At 40.0% G+C, this 17518-nt stretch overlaps 1 protein-coding gene across 5 annotated transcripts in view; it reads left to right on the forward strand.

The window, feature by feature from the left end:
• MARCH8 (membrane associated ring-CH-type finger 8) overlaps positions 1-17518 on the forward strand; it is a 96632-nt gene that overhangs the window by 36428 nt on the left and 42686 nt on the right. Inside the window, exon 3 of one of the 5 annotated variants that reach the window (XM_027672434.1) lies at positions 6178-6310. The exons of the other annotated variants lie outside the window; for them this stretch is intronic. Coding sequence (XP_027528235.1) covers positions 6178-6310 — 133 coding nt within the window. The remainder of the gene's footprint in view (positions 1-6177; positions 6311-17518) is intronic. 5 annotated transcript variants of the gene reach the window in all.

Consider the following 17518-nt stretch of genomic DNA (forward strand, 5'->3'; position numbering starts at 1 on the left):
TTCTGACATATATTCCCATGGTTTATCCTCTTCGAGAAAATGTCCTCTGTGGTCTCACTGCTCACACATCCGCCACTGGCAACTCAGTGGCAGGCTCTGGTGCTCCCATGCCATCTGTTCCCAGGAACGATGTGGGGGTACCCAACTGGAACACAAGAAGTAGATTGTTAAAGACCTTCTTTAACACTGACTTCTGTCTGGCTACCTGTAATAAACCTAACTGAGGCACACCCAAGTCTCTGGACTGCAGAGTGAAGGAAGGCAGATGAGATCAACCCATTTTTGTAGCCCTGCTGTTTTTCAGTGCAGCCATTAGGACAGAAATAACTAAATTTGTAGTTCTGGTTTATAACCAGAATTTTGGGGGTGTTTAATGCACCCCCCTGACTCTATGCCATTGCATCCCTTCTGGTGAATTCTGCACAGTATTTAGGTGGGTTTTAGCTGTTGTGAGTTTTGAATCCGATGTGTTGCTTTTTGGTTTTTTGGGGGTTGGGGTTTTTTTCTTTATTTGGTTGGTTGTTTTGGGGTTGTTTTTTTGGATAGACTTCTGAGGAAGCTCTTACAGTTCCTCTTTATAACAAAGTTCTGTTTTTTGCTTTTTTTCTCTTAGATTTCTCAAATGTTTATGAAAGTGTCTTAACTAGTTTCTGCCTGTGCAGTTTTCTTTGGGAAAAACTAGTATGCAATCTGCTATTCTGAACTCAGCTCTATTTTCTGAGACCAGAAAGCAAAACAAAGAGCCAAAAACGTAGATGTGAGGGGAAATAAAAACATTGCAAAGCTCCATATGCCCCTTAGTTGCGTGGCCATTTCGTTTCTTATTTAGTCACCCAATTTTCAACAGTCTGAATTGGTTTCTGTGGATTTGGGTTGTTGATGGATTTTGGTTTTTTCTGCAATCATTCCTCTAATGCTTTTTGGAAAAATTCTTCAGGCCGTATTGTTATACCCCACTCTTGTTTTATAGGTGCATTAGTGACTTGGGTAAGCACCTTTATATTGCATTGCATCATTGTGGATTGACTGTTCCACGACAAGTATTTGAATTAGACACAGGCATCAACTGTGTGAGCTCCTACCCACAAGTACTGCTTTTTGCCTGTTCTCTAAAGCATGGGTTATGTGGTGTTTGTTAACACTTGGTGCAGAATTTGGATACTGGTGCTAATTTCATTAAAAATAGATTATAAAATCTTCACTTCTCTTTTCCACTGTGAAGTTCACATAGGCTCGGAGAAACATCTGCTGGATCAAAGTCCGTTAGCTCATTCAGTGTGTTCCTGATTGCTGAAACTCCCTCCAACCTTGTTTGTTTGGAAAAAGTCTGTTGTGTCATTGGATCTGCACAGCCTGCAGCGTTTCACAAGCCAGAGAACAGTTCAGCGCTTGCACAAGCCTGATTATGTGAATTCACAGATAGGAAACACTGCTTGGTATTTGACATCTCCTTATGCCATCTTTCCCCATTACACTTTTGCTATTCAAATTGGTTCTTCTTTCCCTCAACCTTCCTTTGGGCTTAGACCTGGGAAACGTCTATCGGCTGTTCCCAGGGCACACCAACTGAGATGGTTGCAAACAAGATGCTTGGACATGCAGAAACTTCAAAGAGAATAACAAGCTAAAATTGTGAAGTAAATTGTCCCTGGCTTGTGACCATCCTGTGACCAGGGAAGGACCGTTAAGTGCTCATCCCACTGAGAGTGTATCTGTAGCTTGAGATGCGCTGCAGAGAAACGAGCCTCGTTGCTGTTGTTATTTTACTGATCAGGGGTTAACTAATCTATTTGTACTGCAGGTTTTAGTTCAGAATAGTTGGGGTTTTGTTCACCCAGACATCAAAGAAGTTCTGAGTGGCAGCTCAGAAATTTGCGTAAGGTCTGAAAGGAGGATTTGTAGGAAACGAGCAGATGGTCTACTAGAGAATTTCCCCGGGAGGTTGCAGTTATTTAGAAATGGGAGAAACTAAATAGACTGTACAAAATTTGACTGTAAAATTAACTGGCCAGCCAGTAGCTAAATACTTAACCAAAATGATTCAGCTTGGCCCCTAGCAGAAGCATGTAATGAAATGATGTGTCTATGAATTGACTCCACACACACTATTTCAGTTTTCACCTAGTAAGTGGACATGAATGAAAGATGGTTTTGTTAAGCACCATTCCTGCCATGTTGAACCCTCTCCTGCATCTCTTCCTTTCACAGTGGCAACAGGATTGTTCAGGCATGCAGGAGAATGCTACAGAATGCTGCTCATTTTAAATGAAATATAAAACTATTCAGCTGAATGCCTTTAATTTTTAAACTGCTCCTTTTAGCTTCACAAACATAAGATTTAATAGATTGGTTAAATTGCAGTATTTTATTAAATATTCAAATATTCAATATTTGAGGGGGAAAAACACCCAAGCAGCAAATTGCTTTATTTTGGGGATGCAAGACTGAAGATTATGTTAACTGTGAAACAGTCAAATGTCACATATCCCTTTAAAAAATCTGTGAACTCAAGTCACTTCAGAGTTGTTTGCCTCGTGGCTTTAGACTTTTAATATCCACATTTCCAATGTGGGGTTATTTTCTGATGCTATGATACACAGAAATTGGAGGATCTATATATGAGTAGGTGTTTTTAAGTGGACAAGCAGTTTTTTATTGCAAATCCCATTATTTCAAATGAATGGATGGATTCAAAAAGCAATTGAGCTCATCATTCTTTAAAAAGTTAGGAAAACACTATTTTTTTTTTTTAGTTAAATCCTTGTGAAGCACCCTTTTTAGAAGGCAGATAGGCTTTAATTCTCTCTTGTTATGTTTTAAGTTGAATATGCAATGGAGAGAATGGTCTGAGAAACGATCTGAAATAATAAAATGTGTTTAATTATTGTCATGCTCATCTGTTTGTTTTCTGGTTTGCTTCTCCCAGAAACTTACTCATAACACCTGGTGTCACGGGGGTAGTACCCTGGGCCACGTGCACACATAGTTCTGCTGAGAGTTCATTGGCGTAACACTGATGCAGAGTGTAATTAAACTGGATTTCTCTTCCAACTTGCAGTGTTTGCATAATTCTTTGTAATGGTAGTAATACACCCATTGAATTTAGAAACCAACCTTCATAACCTTTGACTCAACCTCCTGAAGTACTAAGAGGAAGGGGGTAAATATCCAAAGGGCTATGTGAAATTTTTAACTGAGCTTAGATAACATACTTCCCTGTATATAAAACCTTAGAAATGTTTGTCTGTGCCATATTATTCCCCTCCAGCGATTCATCTCCATTAGCCTCAGAGTTATAGCCTCTGGAAGGAAAAAAATCTCAGAATTCAGCACTATCTTCCACATATAAAAGAAACCATCTGGGGACTCCATGGCAGCCCAAGTTGAGCTAAGGCAGAAATTTTGTTTGCAAAGTGCTTGTTTGCAGTAGCCTGGTATGGATGAAAACCCTGCACCACTCTCAGGGTGCACAAGAGCTGGCAAGGATGACACTGAGAGGGAGGAGTATTCTGTTGTTTAACTGAAGCTCATCTGGTATGAAAATACTGATATGAATTTTGAATCCTGCCATTAAGAGAGCTAATCTTGCCGCTTATTATTTACTGTTTCCTGGGGTTTCTGAAGTAAGGTCAATTGTATATAAATGAACATACCTTGTTTCAAAACTGTTATGTGTTGCGTTTGTTCCTACTGCAAAATCTGAGTGTGCCCTATGAGTATGCATCCTCTAACAAGGTTCAGTTGTTTTGGCTTCCTTTGCAGAAACAGAAGCTCTCCCTGTAAAGTAGTTCTCCTGCATCTGTCATGTTCAGCCTGATTGCTTACCTTGGAGTTCATGGTGTACAAGGCTGAATTTATGCAGAGCCCCTGCCTTCTCACTGTGGGCAGCCCTGCTAATTTTCTGGAAGCTTCTTGGTTCCCATTTTTAAAATCAGGATGGAGGTGCCTGAAGGAAGACATTAAGGCCTAATTTTTTAAATGTTAAGGACCTTCACCTCCTTGAGGTTTATTCACAGGATATTGATAAGTGAAGTATTTCCGTAGGCTTTGTTATGGCTCTGATAATGCTTGTGTGAATTTGATTTTGCATTGGAGTTTTTCTTTTTTAAAAGGAGCATTCGGTGGGTGAGGGAGAAACACTGAGATATTCAGAGTACACAGGATATGGTACCAGCTGTGTTGGATGAGACTAGAAGTCTCTGTAGCTCAGGTTATTGTCCTTGACCTTGAGTGAGAGAGAGAATATGAGAAACACAGTAAGTACAGAGTGATTCTTGCCACCAGATTCATACCATGTAACTTTGCGGTAAAACTGAATTTTGACTGTGGTGCATTTATCTGAAAATCTCAGTTTAAAAGTGGATGTGACAAGGAACTGATGAGGGTGAAAAGATGGAGTTGGTCTGGAAAAAGGGTGCAGTTGATGGGAAAGGAAATCCTCTTCTCTGCTTTGTGTTGTGTGTATCACATTCCCAAGGTCAAAGGGTATCACAGGGAAAGCATGACAATAAATGCAACTGTCTGGATAATTTTATCTAATTATCCTAATTTATCCTAAGGTTAGCTTTGATCCTTGGAGGAGGATCACCCTTTAGCAAACGTGAAGGAGAAGTCCTTGCAAAGGAGCAACCAGTCATAACTGAGCATTAGATATATGCTAATACAGTATGTTTAATATCTCTTTCTCTTTGATCTCTCTGGTATCTTCACCTTTTATCTCTCATCTTCTGTATGAATCAGAGATAGAAAGCAGGAGCTGTCTCTTGAGTTTTGATGTGACCTGAGAAATGTGATTTCAGAGATGTCTGCAGAGTTAAGTTATGTCAAACTGAAGTCACAGTTCAGGATTTAGGAAGCTGCATGACCTCTCACACTGTAAATCATAGAATCATTTAGGTTGGAAAAGACCTTAGTATCATTGAGTCTAGCCATTCACCTAACCCTGCCAAGTCTACCACTAAACCGTAAGCACCACAACTGGATCTTTTAAATACTTCCAGGGATGGGAACTCAATCCCTGGGCAGCCTGTTCCAACCTGGACAACCCTTTTGGTGAAGAAATTTTTCCTAATAGCCAATCTAAACCTTCTGCGGTGCAATTTGAGGCCATTTCCTCTGGTCCTAACTCTTGTTGCTCAGGAGATGAGACTGACAAGCCACATTTCCTTTACGGGAAACTAATGGCTTTTGAGAGCCTTGTCGGTTGTGCTTGGATGGCAGTGTCAATTGGATTGCAGCAGGTAACTGATACAGAGATGCCAAATAACTTGATGTATATCTAACAACAAAAAGCAAAACAATTCTGAGAAATAGACCTGAATCCATAAGTGACATGTATTGACATTTGCCTATTGCAGTAATTGCACTTGAAAATAAATTACTTGCAAATTAGTCCTGTGTTCATTCACTCTTGGGAAGAATACCTGAAAGTAAGTGATTTTTGTAGTTAGGTTGAAAAGTTGTACTGACATCGCAGAATTTATTGCTTAAGAGAAGCAGCATGTGAATTTATCCCCCGTAATGATCCACCCGCTAAGTTCTCCTGAACAATATTTTTCTCTGTAAACAGTCAACTGAACTTGCCAGCTGCAGTAAGATTTTTTTCCACCTTCTTTATGCTGTATTATTTTCTGGTCTGTCACATTCTTTCTGTGTCTTCAGTGTTCATCTTTATACAGCTTCTCTTGCATCACAGCCCTTAAGAACAATTAATTGTTAAGCAACTGAATTTACTAGTGTTGTGTAGTCCCATAGATATGGTTCTGTGCTTATCGAGCTTTCTTTGACTTCTAGCTGCATACATTTTTATTTAAAAAGAAAAAGGAGAGAGAAAGAAAAAGAAAATCACTAGCTCTATTGGTTTGACTAATGAGGAAAGAAAATGGATCTGGGAGTGTGATCCTCCTTGTTCTTTGGACATTTGGAGAATTTTTATGCTTCATAGCACAAAAATTGCTAGGGATTGCTTTCAGGAAGCGGGGAGAGGTGGACATCAGCTGCCGCAAGGAATGGAGCGTGTTCATAGGAACTCTCATGCATTATTCATCACAAGCTCTTTTCACTGGAATCAGCTGGAGGAAGTAGTTAGTCTAGTTTGAGCTACACTAGTATTTATATTTAGGGGACTTAAACAAGCCCAGGCAAGTACTGCACCAACTCTTTCTCTTCATCTGCAGCCAAATGTAGGACAGGCAGCAGCTCTGCTCACACACAGCTCTGCCTCTTTAGTCTGGATAACAGGAGTCATGCAACCAGGGAAAGCCACACTGAGGAAACACTCATGCATTCATGCTGGAAAATGAAGCTTCAGGTAGGAGAATGTCTTGTCAGCAGAGGGATGCTGTTGAGCCCTGTAAAATAAATATGTGTCAGGGCAGCCTGTCAAGAGAGGATGCTATAGAGGCTCCTCATTAGAGGAAGATCCCTTTTACTATGTTACTTTGCTCAGTTCTAATCGTGAAGATGCCTTTTTTTTTTCTTTTAGCATGTTTCCTTCATTCATGCTGACATTCTTCTAAAGCAGGGAGACAACTTGCTGGTTTTTGGAGATTTTTTCACTTGTTTTTATTTAAGCTGGCTTTTTAATTGTATTGGTATTAGCACTTTTATTTAGGGGGAAGGTAACCATAAGAGATTCTGTTAAAACACAGCTGGGTGTGATAAGCCTTAAGCTCCAATTGTGTTTTTTCAGAGTGTCTGCATTTGAATGGCTGCAATATTTCCTCCTTTTTTTAAATTTGCTGAATAAAGATGCTTGCAAACTGGGGCTTCTGTTCTCAAAAGCATGTCTGTATTTTCTAATGTTATCAGTTGCTCTAAAAGAAATCTATATTCTGTTTCTGCAAGCTTTGTGTGTTTAGATCATCAGGGCTCCAGCAATACTATTAATTCAGTTTTAGACAAAGGGGATGTTGCAAAACCTTATGGAACAGTAACAAAGGATCTTTGTTCTGTTCTGTGAGCAATATTTGCTGTGTAATGTGTGGGTTTGTGCGTGTGTGAGAGGGAGGTACACAAAAACGTAATCTCATTTGGCAAGAATATTCAAATGTTATTTGCTTTGTGTGTCTGAAGAGTGTGTGTGTGTGTGTGTGTGTGTGTGTGTGTGTGTGTGTGTGTGTGCGCGCGCGCCGCTTCTGGCTGCAGATGTCGGTGCTTGTGCGTGTCCTGCCCGCCCCGGTGGGGTCTTGTTGCGGTTTGGGGCAGATGGCGTTTGGTTATTTATTTATTTATTTTTTTGGGCTGCTAAAACCTCCGAACTCAGAAGTGCAAAAACCAAGAGTCCCTGCTAGACAACCAGGACAGAACAGTGCTTTGATGTGCAGACAAGTTGTTTTCTTTTTCAAAACGATAGCTTGAAGTACAGTCCAGGGTTTACTAAATAAGCATTTCTGGTGGAAGCAGAAATTGTCAGCTTTATGTGAAATCCTCCAGGAGCACATTAATGCTCTTATGATTTTAGTGGAGCTTAAATGTATGATGCCTGCCAATATGTTGTTGTCCAAGATGACTTGATCACCCAAATAGAATTTGCATGTACACACGAATATGATATTTAATGAAATTTCTTTTTCGCCTCTTGTTAACAGTTGTGAGTGACAAGATTTTGTTCCACACATTGTCGGTCTGTGGTTTTGGAGGGAAGGCACAGGAATAGTTTTGGTAGTCCTAAATAACTTGAAATGTTGACTTTAAAACTTTAAAAGCCCCTTTCGACTTTATGTGTTAAAGTTCTTGAAATTTGTATGCTGTGCATACATTGAGAATTGATCTTCTATTTGAATTTTGCAGATGCTTCAATATTCGCCATGAGATAGAGAGCTGACAATCTAATATTCTCTTAGAATTGAATGTATGACCTTTCAATGCATAAGATCCTTTTTTCATGGAAACTCACTAGCAGGATTCTTTACCTGATTTTACTAGACTTGAGAGGTCCTGTGCATTCAGTTGCTTGATTGAAGTCAGTGGAATTAAGAGACATATTTGGGATTATGTGATTTAAACTTTAAGGTTTTCTTTTTTAAACATTAAAATGTATTTTACTTCTCTACTACTCAGTTACACATGGAATCCAGAGTTGTGTTGTCTAGTCATCAGGGAATAGGGAAGGAAGAGTTATTTCTCTCACTTGCATGTTTAATGTACTGAGTAGATGTGTTGATAGTTTGAAATGAAGTTTTCTAAAAGCATCTCCATGTTTTTCTTTTTCAACTACATGCAGATTTTGTCTGTACTCAGCCCCCTGCCACTGACTCAGCTGATTTTATTAGTTTTTTAATTAGTCAAATACGATTTAATACTATCACTGTAGCACAAAACAGCAGTTACAGCCTTATTTGCATAGAGAGGATGCAAACATGTTCACCCCCAGCTTAAACCAGATAAGAGTGTCATATTTGATGTGTCATATGAAAGTGCTCGGGTTTATGCCTAGGCTTCAGAAATTCCTCAAAATCCTCAAGCAGCTGAAGCTTGAGGGACCTGGATGGACTATGACACTGTTGATTATAAAATCTCAGTCTTGGAGAGAGGAGTTTTGTTCTGATTTTTACAATTTTTTGAAATTCGGACATTGTTATGATGATAATGAACTTTCACATCTGGGAAATGTTCTAGATCAAAATGTCTACAAAAGTTGCCAAAGATTTGCTCCATCAGCTAAGAGTGAGAAAAATATTTGGACTGAACAGAACACCTCAGCATTACTTACAGATCCAGGAAGGTGAGAGCTTATACTGAACATAAAAAAACCAGCTAACGAATAAGGAAGAAAAGGGCAGAAGTCCAATTTTTTGTTATTTTTCTGTAGATCACTGTGAAGAGCTGGAATCAAACCAGAAAAGGAAACATACTCTGTGTTCAGATTGTGGTGGGGAGCAGGACTGGGACTCCTTACCAGTTTTATCTCCTATTTCAGTGTCCCTTTATAATGGAATATAAAGGTTTCCAATGGCAGAGTCAGAAATACAATTAAAATATTGCCTATTTAGTAGCAACAAGAAATGTCACAAACTGAAGAGTATGCTTATATTAAAGAAGTGATTGGAAGAGGAGTTATTAACTAGTTCTGTGATATAAAGCCAGCATATTGCAACAACGTTTAAGTAGTTGCATCTCTGATATCTGTGGGAAAAGTAGTAAAAAACAGGGAAGACTGAGCATAGTGGCCTCTTTGTAGGACCTGTCAAGCAGTGGAGAAACTTTGGGGCTTTTTGTTTCTCAGCTAACGAGGAATTCTAAAGGTGGGTCTGTGGTGAGAACAGATGTAAGTTTGCATTCGTGTTTTTTTTTTTTTAATTTAAAAAAAATAGCCAAGGAATAAATTTTGGTTGAAAATCAATTTTTCAGTAGTGCAGAACAAACATATTTTCACTCTGTGGCCTTCTGCCACTGGGCTGCTTCCCAGGAAGTAAAACGGTGGGCAGTGTTCTGGTGCCACGGTGGGGCCGCAATCAAATTGCTTGTGATGACAAGTGATGTACAATTGATTTGGAGCATATATTGCTGTGCATTCATGACATCAGTTTTGTAGCCTGCCCTTAGGCCAGCTAGCCTTTTCTCAGTGTCAGCCAGCTTCCTTATGGTTTTGCCACTGTTTCTTTCCCCTGGGGCTGGTGACCCTCTGCCTCCCTCCTTTGCCAGCAGAAGGGAGGACAGTGACTGCCTTCCTGCCATGGATGTAGCTGGGAGGAGAAACAATAGTGGGGCTGCAGGAGGGAGGATCCTCTGCACCTCCTTGAGGAAGGGCAGCATTGAGGCTGGAGACCTCTGCACCTGGGTCTGGTGGAGGAGGGCAAAGGGGTGCCATCACCTCCTTGTGCTTCAGCCTCAACACTGTGATGAATTTGACTACATCATCATGAGCATGTTTTGGCCTCTCGTGACAAGTGAGGAGGAGGGACAGAGACTGTTTCCCCCAACCACACCTCCCCATACCTCAGTGTCTCATTGTCCAAAAGGCACAGGATGTGCTGACATCTGAGCAGAAATGACTGAAATGGTGTTGTTCATTGTTTCCTCCCTCCTGGGAATGACTGCATGACAGGCAGAAACACAAAGCTTCCAGTAGGGATGTGACCCTGTGTAAGATTTGGTGGAGACAGAGGGATATTAGGCACCCATGTGCATCTCCATGATTTGACTGCAACTCAAGTGAGTCAGGACTTGATTGTTGATACAGACAAGGCCAGTCCAAAAGCTGTGTGAGCACATTAGTGCAGAGTTGTGCCAACGTGCACACTGCTTCTCTCAGCAACTCTTGGGCAAAGGGCTCAGTGATGTTCTGTCCTTGGCTATACAGCTCAGGTTTGGTCTGGTTTATTTGTACATTCATATTGAAGTAACAGCAAATGAACAGATTGGAGGTAAAGTATCGTTTTGATGTTTTGCAAGGTTTTGTGTACAATAAATGATAGGCATTGCAGGTGTGCTTTGGAGCTCACTATTTGTGTATTTGCCTTTCAGCAATGTTTAGAGAACAGTCTTGAAGTGAGATGATTGCAGACACAAACAACATCCGAGCTTAAAGCTAACAGAAAGACATTTCAACACAGTTTGTAAATGTTGGTGTACAGATGTTTGTGACCTTGGGCTGAGATACAAAATCATGAATACGGATACGCCAGTTAGGCCTCTCCCAAGTCAGACCACCTGTATGTTGGACTCTGCACAGAGCTTTAGCCATTGTCTTTCCTGTGCTTCTGGAGGAGTTTGTGTAAAGGTAGTGAAGGCTGGCACCCTAAAAGCATTGAGAAAATGGAGGACAGGAAAGAACCGACAGCAACAATTGCAGCCTGGGATTTGGGAAATTCGTTTTTGTTTTGTCATCTTTATAGTGTCATCCTAGGGTACTTTTGTATGACTGCATCTCTGCACTATTTGTGGCATTAATGACATCTTTTTTTTTTTTTTAATTCTCCCTTCCTGTCATATATTGTTTCTCTGATTTACTTATTTTTTATTATGGTCTAAATTCAATTTCTGGAGCAAATCATCTCCTCTACAGGAATAGGAAACAATGGTTTCTTGAATCTTTCAGCACTAAATGCATATCTCATGAATGTTGATTATTCCAGAGAACTGACACAGAGACCCAAACAGCCCCTCATGCTCATGCTAACAGGAATGCTGAAGTTGTCAATGAAGTCAAGAGCATAGATGGAATTGAGAACATAAGAACTGCTGTACCAGGATGGACCAAAGCACTTTGTGGCAGTGTGCAACAGGAGATGCTTAGGGACTAGTGAAAAAACAGGCATGTAATTATGTAATATGTCAAAAGTAGCACGTCATCAACCACACAGTGGTGCCTCCCCAAAAAGCTTTCCCAGCCCTCACTGATTTATAGCTCAAGGACTCTTCTGTGTTTGTATTTAATAGTTCTCAATAGATTCCTTTTCCACTAATCTCTCCAATAGTTTTCTCTGAATCCAGAAAAAACTTTGAGCATCCCAAACCACCTGAAGCAGAGAATCCCACCATGACTCTGGACTGTTCAAAAAATAGTGTCTTTTTTTGTTCTGAAATGCTTGTTTCATTGAATGTTTCGTGTTTCTTTTACTGGAGAGGTGGGATATTGTTTCCTAGTTACTTTTTTTGTAACCATTGTGATTTCGTGATCTCTTCCCAAGTTGAAGAGCCTCAGCCTCTTTAGTCACTTCTTGTATGGAGACCACTCATTCATTCAGTTACCCCATTACCCTTTCTTGTATCTTTTTCAGTCTTACTAACTCTTGTTTGATTTCTATGTGATGAGAACTGCAAATAGCATTTCTGGATTTGTAGAAGATAGTGGTTTGCTGGTTTGTTTTCTTTAATAATTGCAAACACTTGATATTCCACTATCAGGCACTGAGCTGATGTTTCTGTAAAATTATAATCTGAAGACTGTATGCTTAAGTACCTGGACCTCAGCTTTGAATATGTAAAATTGAGACTGTTTGACATTTATGCAGCCTGCATATGTCATCTGCTATTTTACTTTTTTTTTTTTTTTTTTTACTATTTTACTGCTGGTACAGGTAGGTAGTTCTGCACCTTGCCTTGGCTAATAACAGGAAGCTGTACAGGAAGTAGACTCTGTTACCTTGTTATTAATCTTGCTTTTCAGGCTGTTTTGTATTAACTCTCTCCCTGTGACACCCCAATGGTGTCAGACTTCTTCTGCTGTGAAAACTGGTTTTATTTAAATACTTAAACAAAAACGAAACACCCCAAACCTTCCTCTCCTAGTCATGAATCAGATAGCCTTTCCTTCTCTTCGTGTATGGTAGCTTGGGAAACAGAACCAGTCACCCTACAGAAAGAATTTGACAAAATCCCATCCAAAAATATCTTAGAGTCTGTGCTCTTTTTGATGCTTTCAAGTGAAGAGGAGAAAAAAATCCCAAACTCTTTAATTTGCGAAATACCTTTCCTTTACAAAAGCTGCAATATAAAGATTTATTCACTAGTCTGTTAATGAACGATTCATTAAACTTGCCCAGTATAGAGGCTGGCATTCCAGCTATGTAGTTTCATTAATATTTCCTGGCACCTTTGCTAGAAACTGCTGTTTCATTACTCATCTTCCAGCCCCCTGTTACTAAAGCAGCTCTAAGCAAGAGGTGCTCCATGTGATTAACTGAACTATATTCCATCAATCCTTATCTTTGTGACCAGACTACTTTCAGAATGTAATAGAATTTAGGATTTCAAAACCAGATACTATTGATTTTAGAAATATCTTCTTGACCAGACATCCATGTGAAGATAGATATTACAATCTTGTATTCACTTAGGGCTAAAATTACATGTCTGACAGTTATTTTAGAATTAGTTCACTTATCTCCAAAAAGGAGAATAGAAAATCTCCCTAATATGATTGTGGTAAATTTTTGGTGTGATGGTGCAAATAGATAAAGCTTTTGTATTAAGAGTGATTTGATATCTTTTGTATTTGTTAGTAAAGCTTTGCATGCCACATGGACTCCTTCACTCTGAGCCATGTCAAAGGACTACAAAGGTTTTGGAGGGGCAGGAGTCCTGTCATCTGCAATAGCAATGAGTCAGCCTCAGTGGGGAAACCCTGCCCCTGCACAACCACGTTAGAAGAGCATTTGGAGAAGGGCAGAAACAGGCAACTGTCGATAGACGATTCAGTCAAACCTATAAAGCAGAGCTAAACTGTGCTAAGTTACTATTGCATTGACTTACTGAGAAAAACAAGACGTGCATTAAAAAAAAAAGCAATCTTTTCTGTCTGCATCTTTTAACATTCATAAATCTGTAAAGAACAGAGAGAATTTCACATTTTGCTGTTCTTCCCACCTCCTCTGCTTTTTGATGTCTTTTTGTGACTTGATCTCCTTCCCTTTCATGTCTCTTCTTGATATGTTTTTGACATTGGGATTTAATTTTTTTAAACATCACTTGATCTGGGTATGTTGTTTTTGCTTACAGATTCTTTTCACGTGTTGCTAAAGCTATGTGTTTCTTATGGTTGCATTTCCTAAAAATACTCTTTTGTAATGCGTCTTGGAATCCATATTTCTTTGTTAGTAATGCCCCTTTCCCATGTAATGCTACAGGCTTGGGGAGGAGTACCTTGAGAGCTGTTTGGCAGAAAGGGACTTGGGGTGCTGGTTGACAGCTGACTCAGTATGAGCCAGCAGTGGGCCCATGTGGCCAAGAAGGCCAATGGCATATTGGTCTGTATCAAGAATAGTGTGGCCAGCAGGACTAGGGAAGTGATCATCCCCCTGTACTCAGCCCTGGTGAGGCCACACCTCAAGTACTGCATTCCCTGCTGGGCCCTCACTTTGAAAAGGACATTGAGCTGCTGAAGTATGTCCAGCAAAGAGCAACAAGGCTCCTGAAAGGACTGGAAAATGTGTCTTGTGATGAATGGCTGAGGGAGCTGGGTTTGTTTAGTCTCAAGAAGAGGAAGCTCAGCGGGGACGTCATCACTCTACAGCTATCGGAAAGGAGGTTGTAGTGAGGTGGGGACTGGTCTCTTCTACTGTGCCTGCAGTGAAAGGATTAGAGAAAATGACCTAAAGCTGAGTCAGGAGAGATTCCAATCAGATATTAGAAAATTTTTTCACTGTTAGGGTGGTCAGGCACTGGAATAGGTTGCCCAGGGAGGAGGTGGAGTCACCATCCCTGGAGGTGTTCAAGAGGAGTCTGGATCTGGCGCTGAGTGGTGTGATTTAGTGGTTTAGGAGTTACAGTGGAAGTGCTAGGTGGATGATTTTCCAACCTTGATGATTCTGTAATTCTAAGATCTGTCTGTCATATGTGGATGAGAGACAAAGGCAATGATTTGGGGCTTTCCTGGTGCTACTCTATTATCTTGACTTCAAGCTCACCCAGTAACTAGGGCTGCTAAAGTATTTGCTTGGTGGCTGTTACATGGTGTGTGGGAACCTTCTGTGGCTTAAACCAAGATGATCAAGAACAGCCAAGCAATCAGTGCCTCTGCCAGTCATCTCAGAAACTAGGCTTTAACAAGTCAGGTTGGCTGAAGAAAAGTAGGTCTCTGAAGACCTGTATGTTGTAAAGTTCCTGTATCTTCCTTAGGAGCAAAACCTGTGAGGTTCATGTTACCTTTTACACTCACTGAAGTGATTTAGCTTCTCACAAGAGTAGTTCCACAATGGGCTTGAAGGAAGTAACAGTTGTCTCTGCCGATATCACTTCACAGGCTTTGTGAAGTCTGATTGGGAGCTGCCCTTCTTGAAATGAATTAAAATACCCTTGCCCTGAACTCTGTCTCAAACTTGGCAGGAATTTTTCATTTGTTTGAGTGCTTTCTTTATGAGACTGTGAGGACATCAGAAGGGCTCAACTCAAGCCTTTCATCTTATGGCTGGACAAAGTATATCCACTGCTGATGTTTCTTCCAAGTTGTCTTATTTTAAGGTTATCTGCAGACACCAGAAGGGTCCTGTAAAGGTGTCCAGAAGTGCCTAAAGACATAGGATGTGCTCCAAAGAGCTTATTGGCTTGGGGAAGGTGAGGTAATGTAGAAAAGCATTGCAAGAAGGTGATTTTCCCATTTCTTCAGTTAAGCAATTCAGGGCTGAATGACTAGGTAGATTATTTCCCCCCCCTTCCCCTAGAGTCATTCCTTGTTTATCTATTTTGCCTTCTGGCAAAGGACACAATGACTTCAAACTATTGGCTAGGTGATAACCTCAGACAGCCTTGCCTCTGTGAATGGCAACCTTAAATTTCAGTCACAGTTAAGAAAAAAACTAAAAAAAAACCAAACCCACAAAAAGCCCCCACAGAACAAAACAAAAACCACAAAACAAAACAAGCAAACAAAAAAAACCCCTCATACCAAAATCATTGTCCCCACCCTCCAGCTAAAAAAATGCTCTTCATTCTTTCTGAGATGAAACACTTTCAAAAGCAAAATGTTAACAGCAGTACTGAAATAGTGAGATGAGTATGTTAAAAGAAATGGTAATTTTGTCATCTCTTAATTGAGCATGGAAGCAAAATACCCATGCATCTGTCCTGCACATAACTGAGAGGTTATGAAGATAAAAGTTCCTCGTTTTTTTAATCTTATTCATTTTTTTTAAAGTAATGCTCGAAACATGTATTTTTAAGATTTGCTTCCTCTCTTTTGCAGTTACCAGGCTGTGTTGCTGACTTATTTTTATCATGTGTATTTTGGTGTACTCAGCCTCTGTGACTGGGGATGTGTGCGCTTGTTTTATGAATTTTAAGCTATTTTCATGATCTTGAAACTTGAGTCATGGGTGTTTTTGTGTATCAGAGATAGATGAAATTGAATTTTAGTTGTTTAAAAGATGGTGAACAGTTTGGGTTCTGAATATTAGAGCCAGTAATGCTTCAGTGGCAATTAATTTGCTGACTTGAATTGGCACATTTCTAGACTGTCCTTATAAAAGGTCCTAGCAAAGACTGTGGAGACGCATGAACCTTTTTTTTTTGCTGTTGTTGTTGAAAGGGAATCTGAATTCTTCCAGAGACTGGTTTTTGCACCTTCTAATGGGCAGCTGAATTACTGTCAGCATGGCTGTTTGTGTTTCTCTTGTCTGGGGATCTTTTTTTCCTTTTTTCTAGTTTAATGTCAAGTTCCCAGCTTAGCCTAGTGTAACAGGAAGCAATCTCAAAACCAATCAATTTATGCTCCCTTATGTTGACCGTGATGGTTGGTTGGTCTCTATATTGAGACATTTTGTGGTTACTACAACACACTGTTATTTTTTTCTCTTGATATCAAAGTTAATAGTTGAACAGTTTTTACCATTCCATCTGGTTTCTGTTAACAGCTAATTTTGTTGTTGTTACTTGTCATCAGTTTCTCTCTTGCTGTCTAATGGAGAATTAGTGTTTTATGACTCGTTGGGGTGCTTATTTTATCTCAATTGACAGTCAGTGGTTAACATTAGGACTTTGAAATGTAACAACACTCTTCCCCAAGGAAGTATTTGTCTGTCTCAGAGGGGTCAGATTAGTTTAAAGAACCAGATGTAATACCTTAGGCTATTTGAGGCACCAGCTCTTCTTTCAAATCCAGGCTGGGCCATCCTGGTTAGAGTAATAATCCCTGTGTTTTCTGTCTGCATTATTCAGGAACTATGCTTCTGCTATTTTTTTTTTTTTTAGTACTTTCCTCTCCCATAATTATGGGCCTGCACCCCTCTGGTCTTCATGAGAGTACTGACTGTGCGTTGTTCTTCCTAAAAATATCCCTTGTTTCAAGTCGAGTTAGTCTCCTGACTTCTGTTGCCTTCCCATTTCCCAGGTTACAAGCGAGGATCAGAGTAGGAGTTGACTTAAGTGATCATCTGTGCCGTAGTCTGTTATAGTTATTACAGTTCAGACAGAAGCTCTTAAATTAAGAAATGGTGAGCTTGGCTCCAGTCAGCATGAAATGGATTTGTGTATGGGAGAGCTTGAGAGCTGCTGGTTTCTAAGGAGCAATGGTTTATAGCTGTCCCTGTTGTTTTTCATCAACCTTAAAGTAATGAACTTGGGTGACAAGCTGTTGTGACTACACTTCATCATTGCCACATCAGCGTTTCAACTGAATGGCATGCCCCCACTTGACCAGCTGTTTCAGGCTGCCGTGTATTTAACTGAAGGCATTTTCATGCTGAAAAGACATTTTCTCACTTTTTTTCTTAATGGCAGCAAGGGTAGGAGAGCTAAAACCCTGAGCTGTACTTTGAAGGCTCACAATTTACCACAATGCCTGTACTCAAATGGCAAATACACTGTAGACAGGCAAAAGAAAAAATAAAAAAAGATCTGTCCATAAAGCTTATTTTGATTGGTAAACTAGCACTGGCTTTGCAAAGCAGGGAGTTTTGTGTGGGTATGAGTTGCTTTTGCATCATGGTTTTTCACTACATACCTGTGACATTCAAACAAATTACAACCCTATCTGAGCTACTGAGTTAAATGTAAAAGGGAGTTGAAGAATGGTACCAGGACCAGGCCAATTTCTAAGTAAGGTCTCCTTAACCCACACAATGTGGTTTAAAAATAAGAG

This window comes from Neopelma chrysocephalum, unplaced genomic scaffold (assembly GCF_003984885.1).
Source record: "Neopelma chrysocephalum unplaced genomic scaffold, ASM398488v2 Primary Assembly neopelma1_97390, whole genome shotgun sequence".
In the NCBI taxonomy this organism is placed as follows: Eukaryota; Metazoa; Chordata; class Aves; order Passeriformes; family Pipridae; genus Neopelma; species Neopelma chrysocephalum.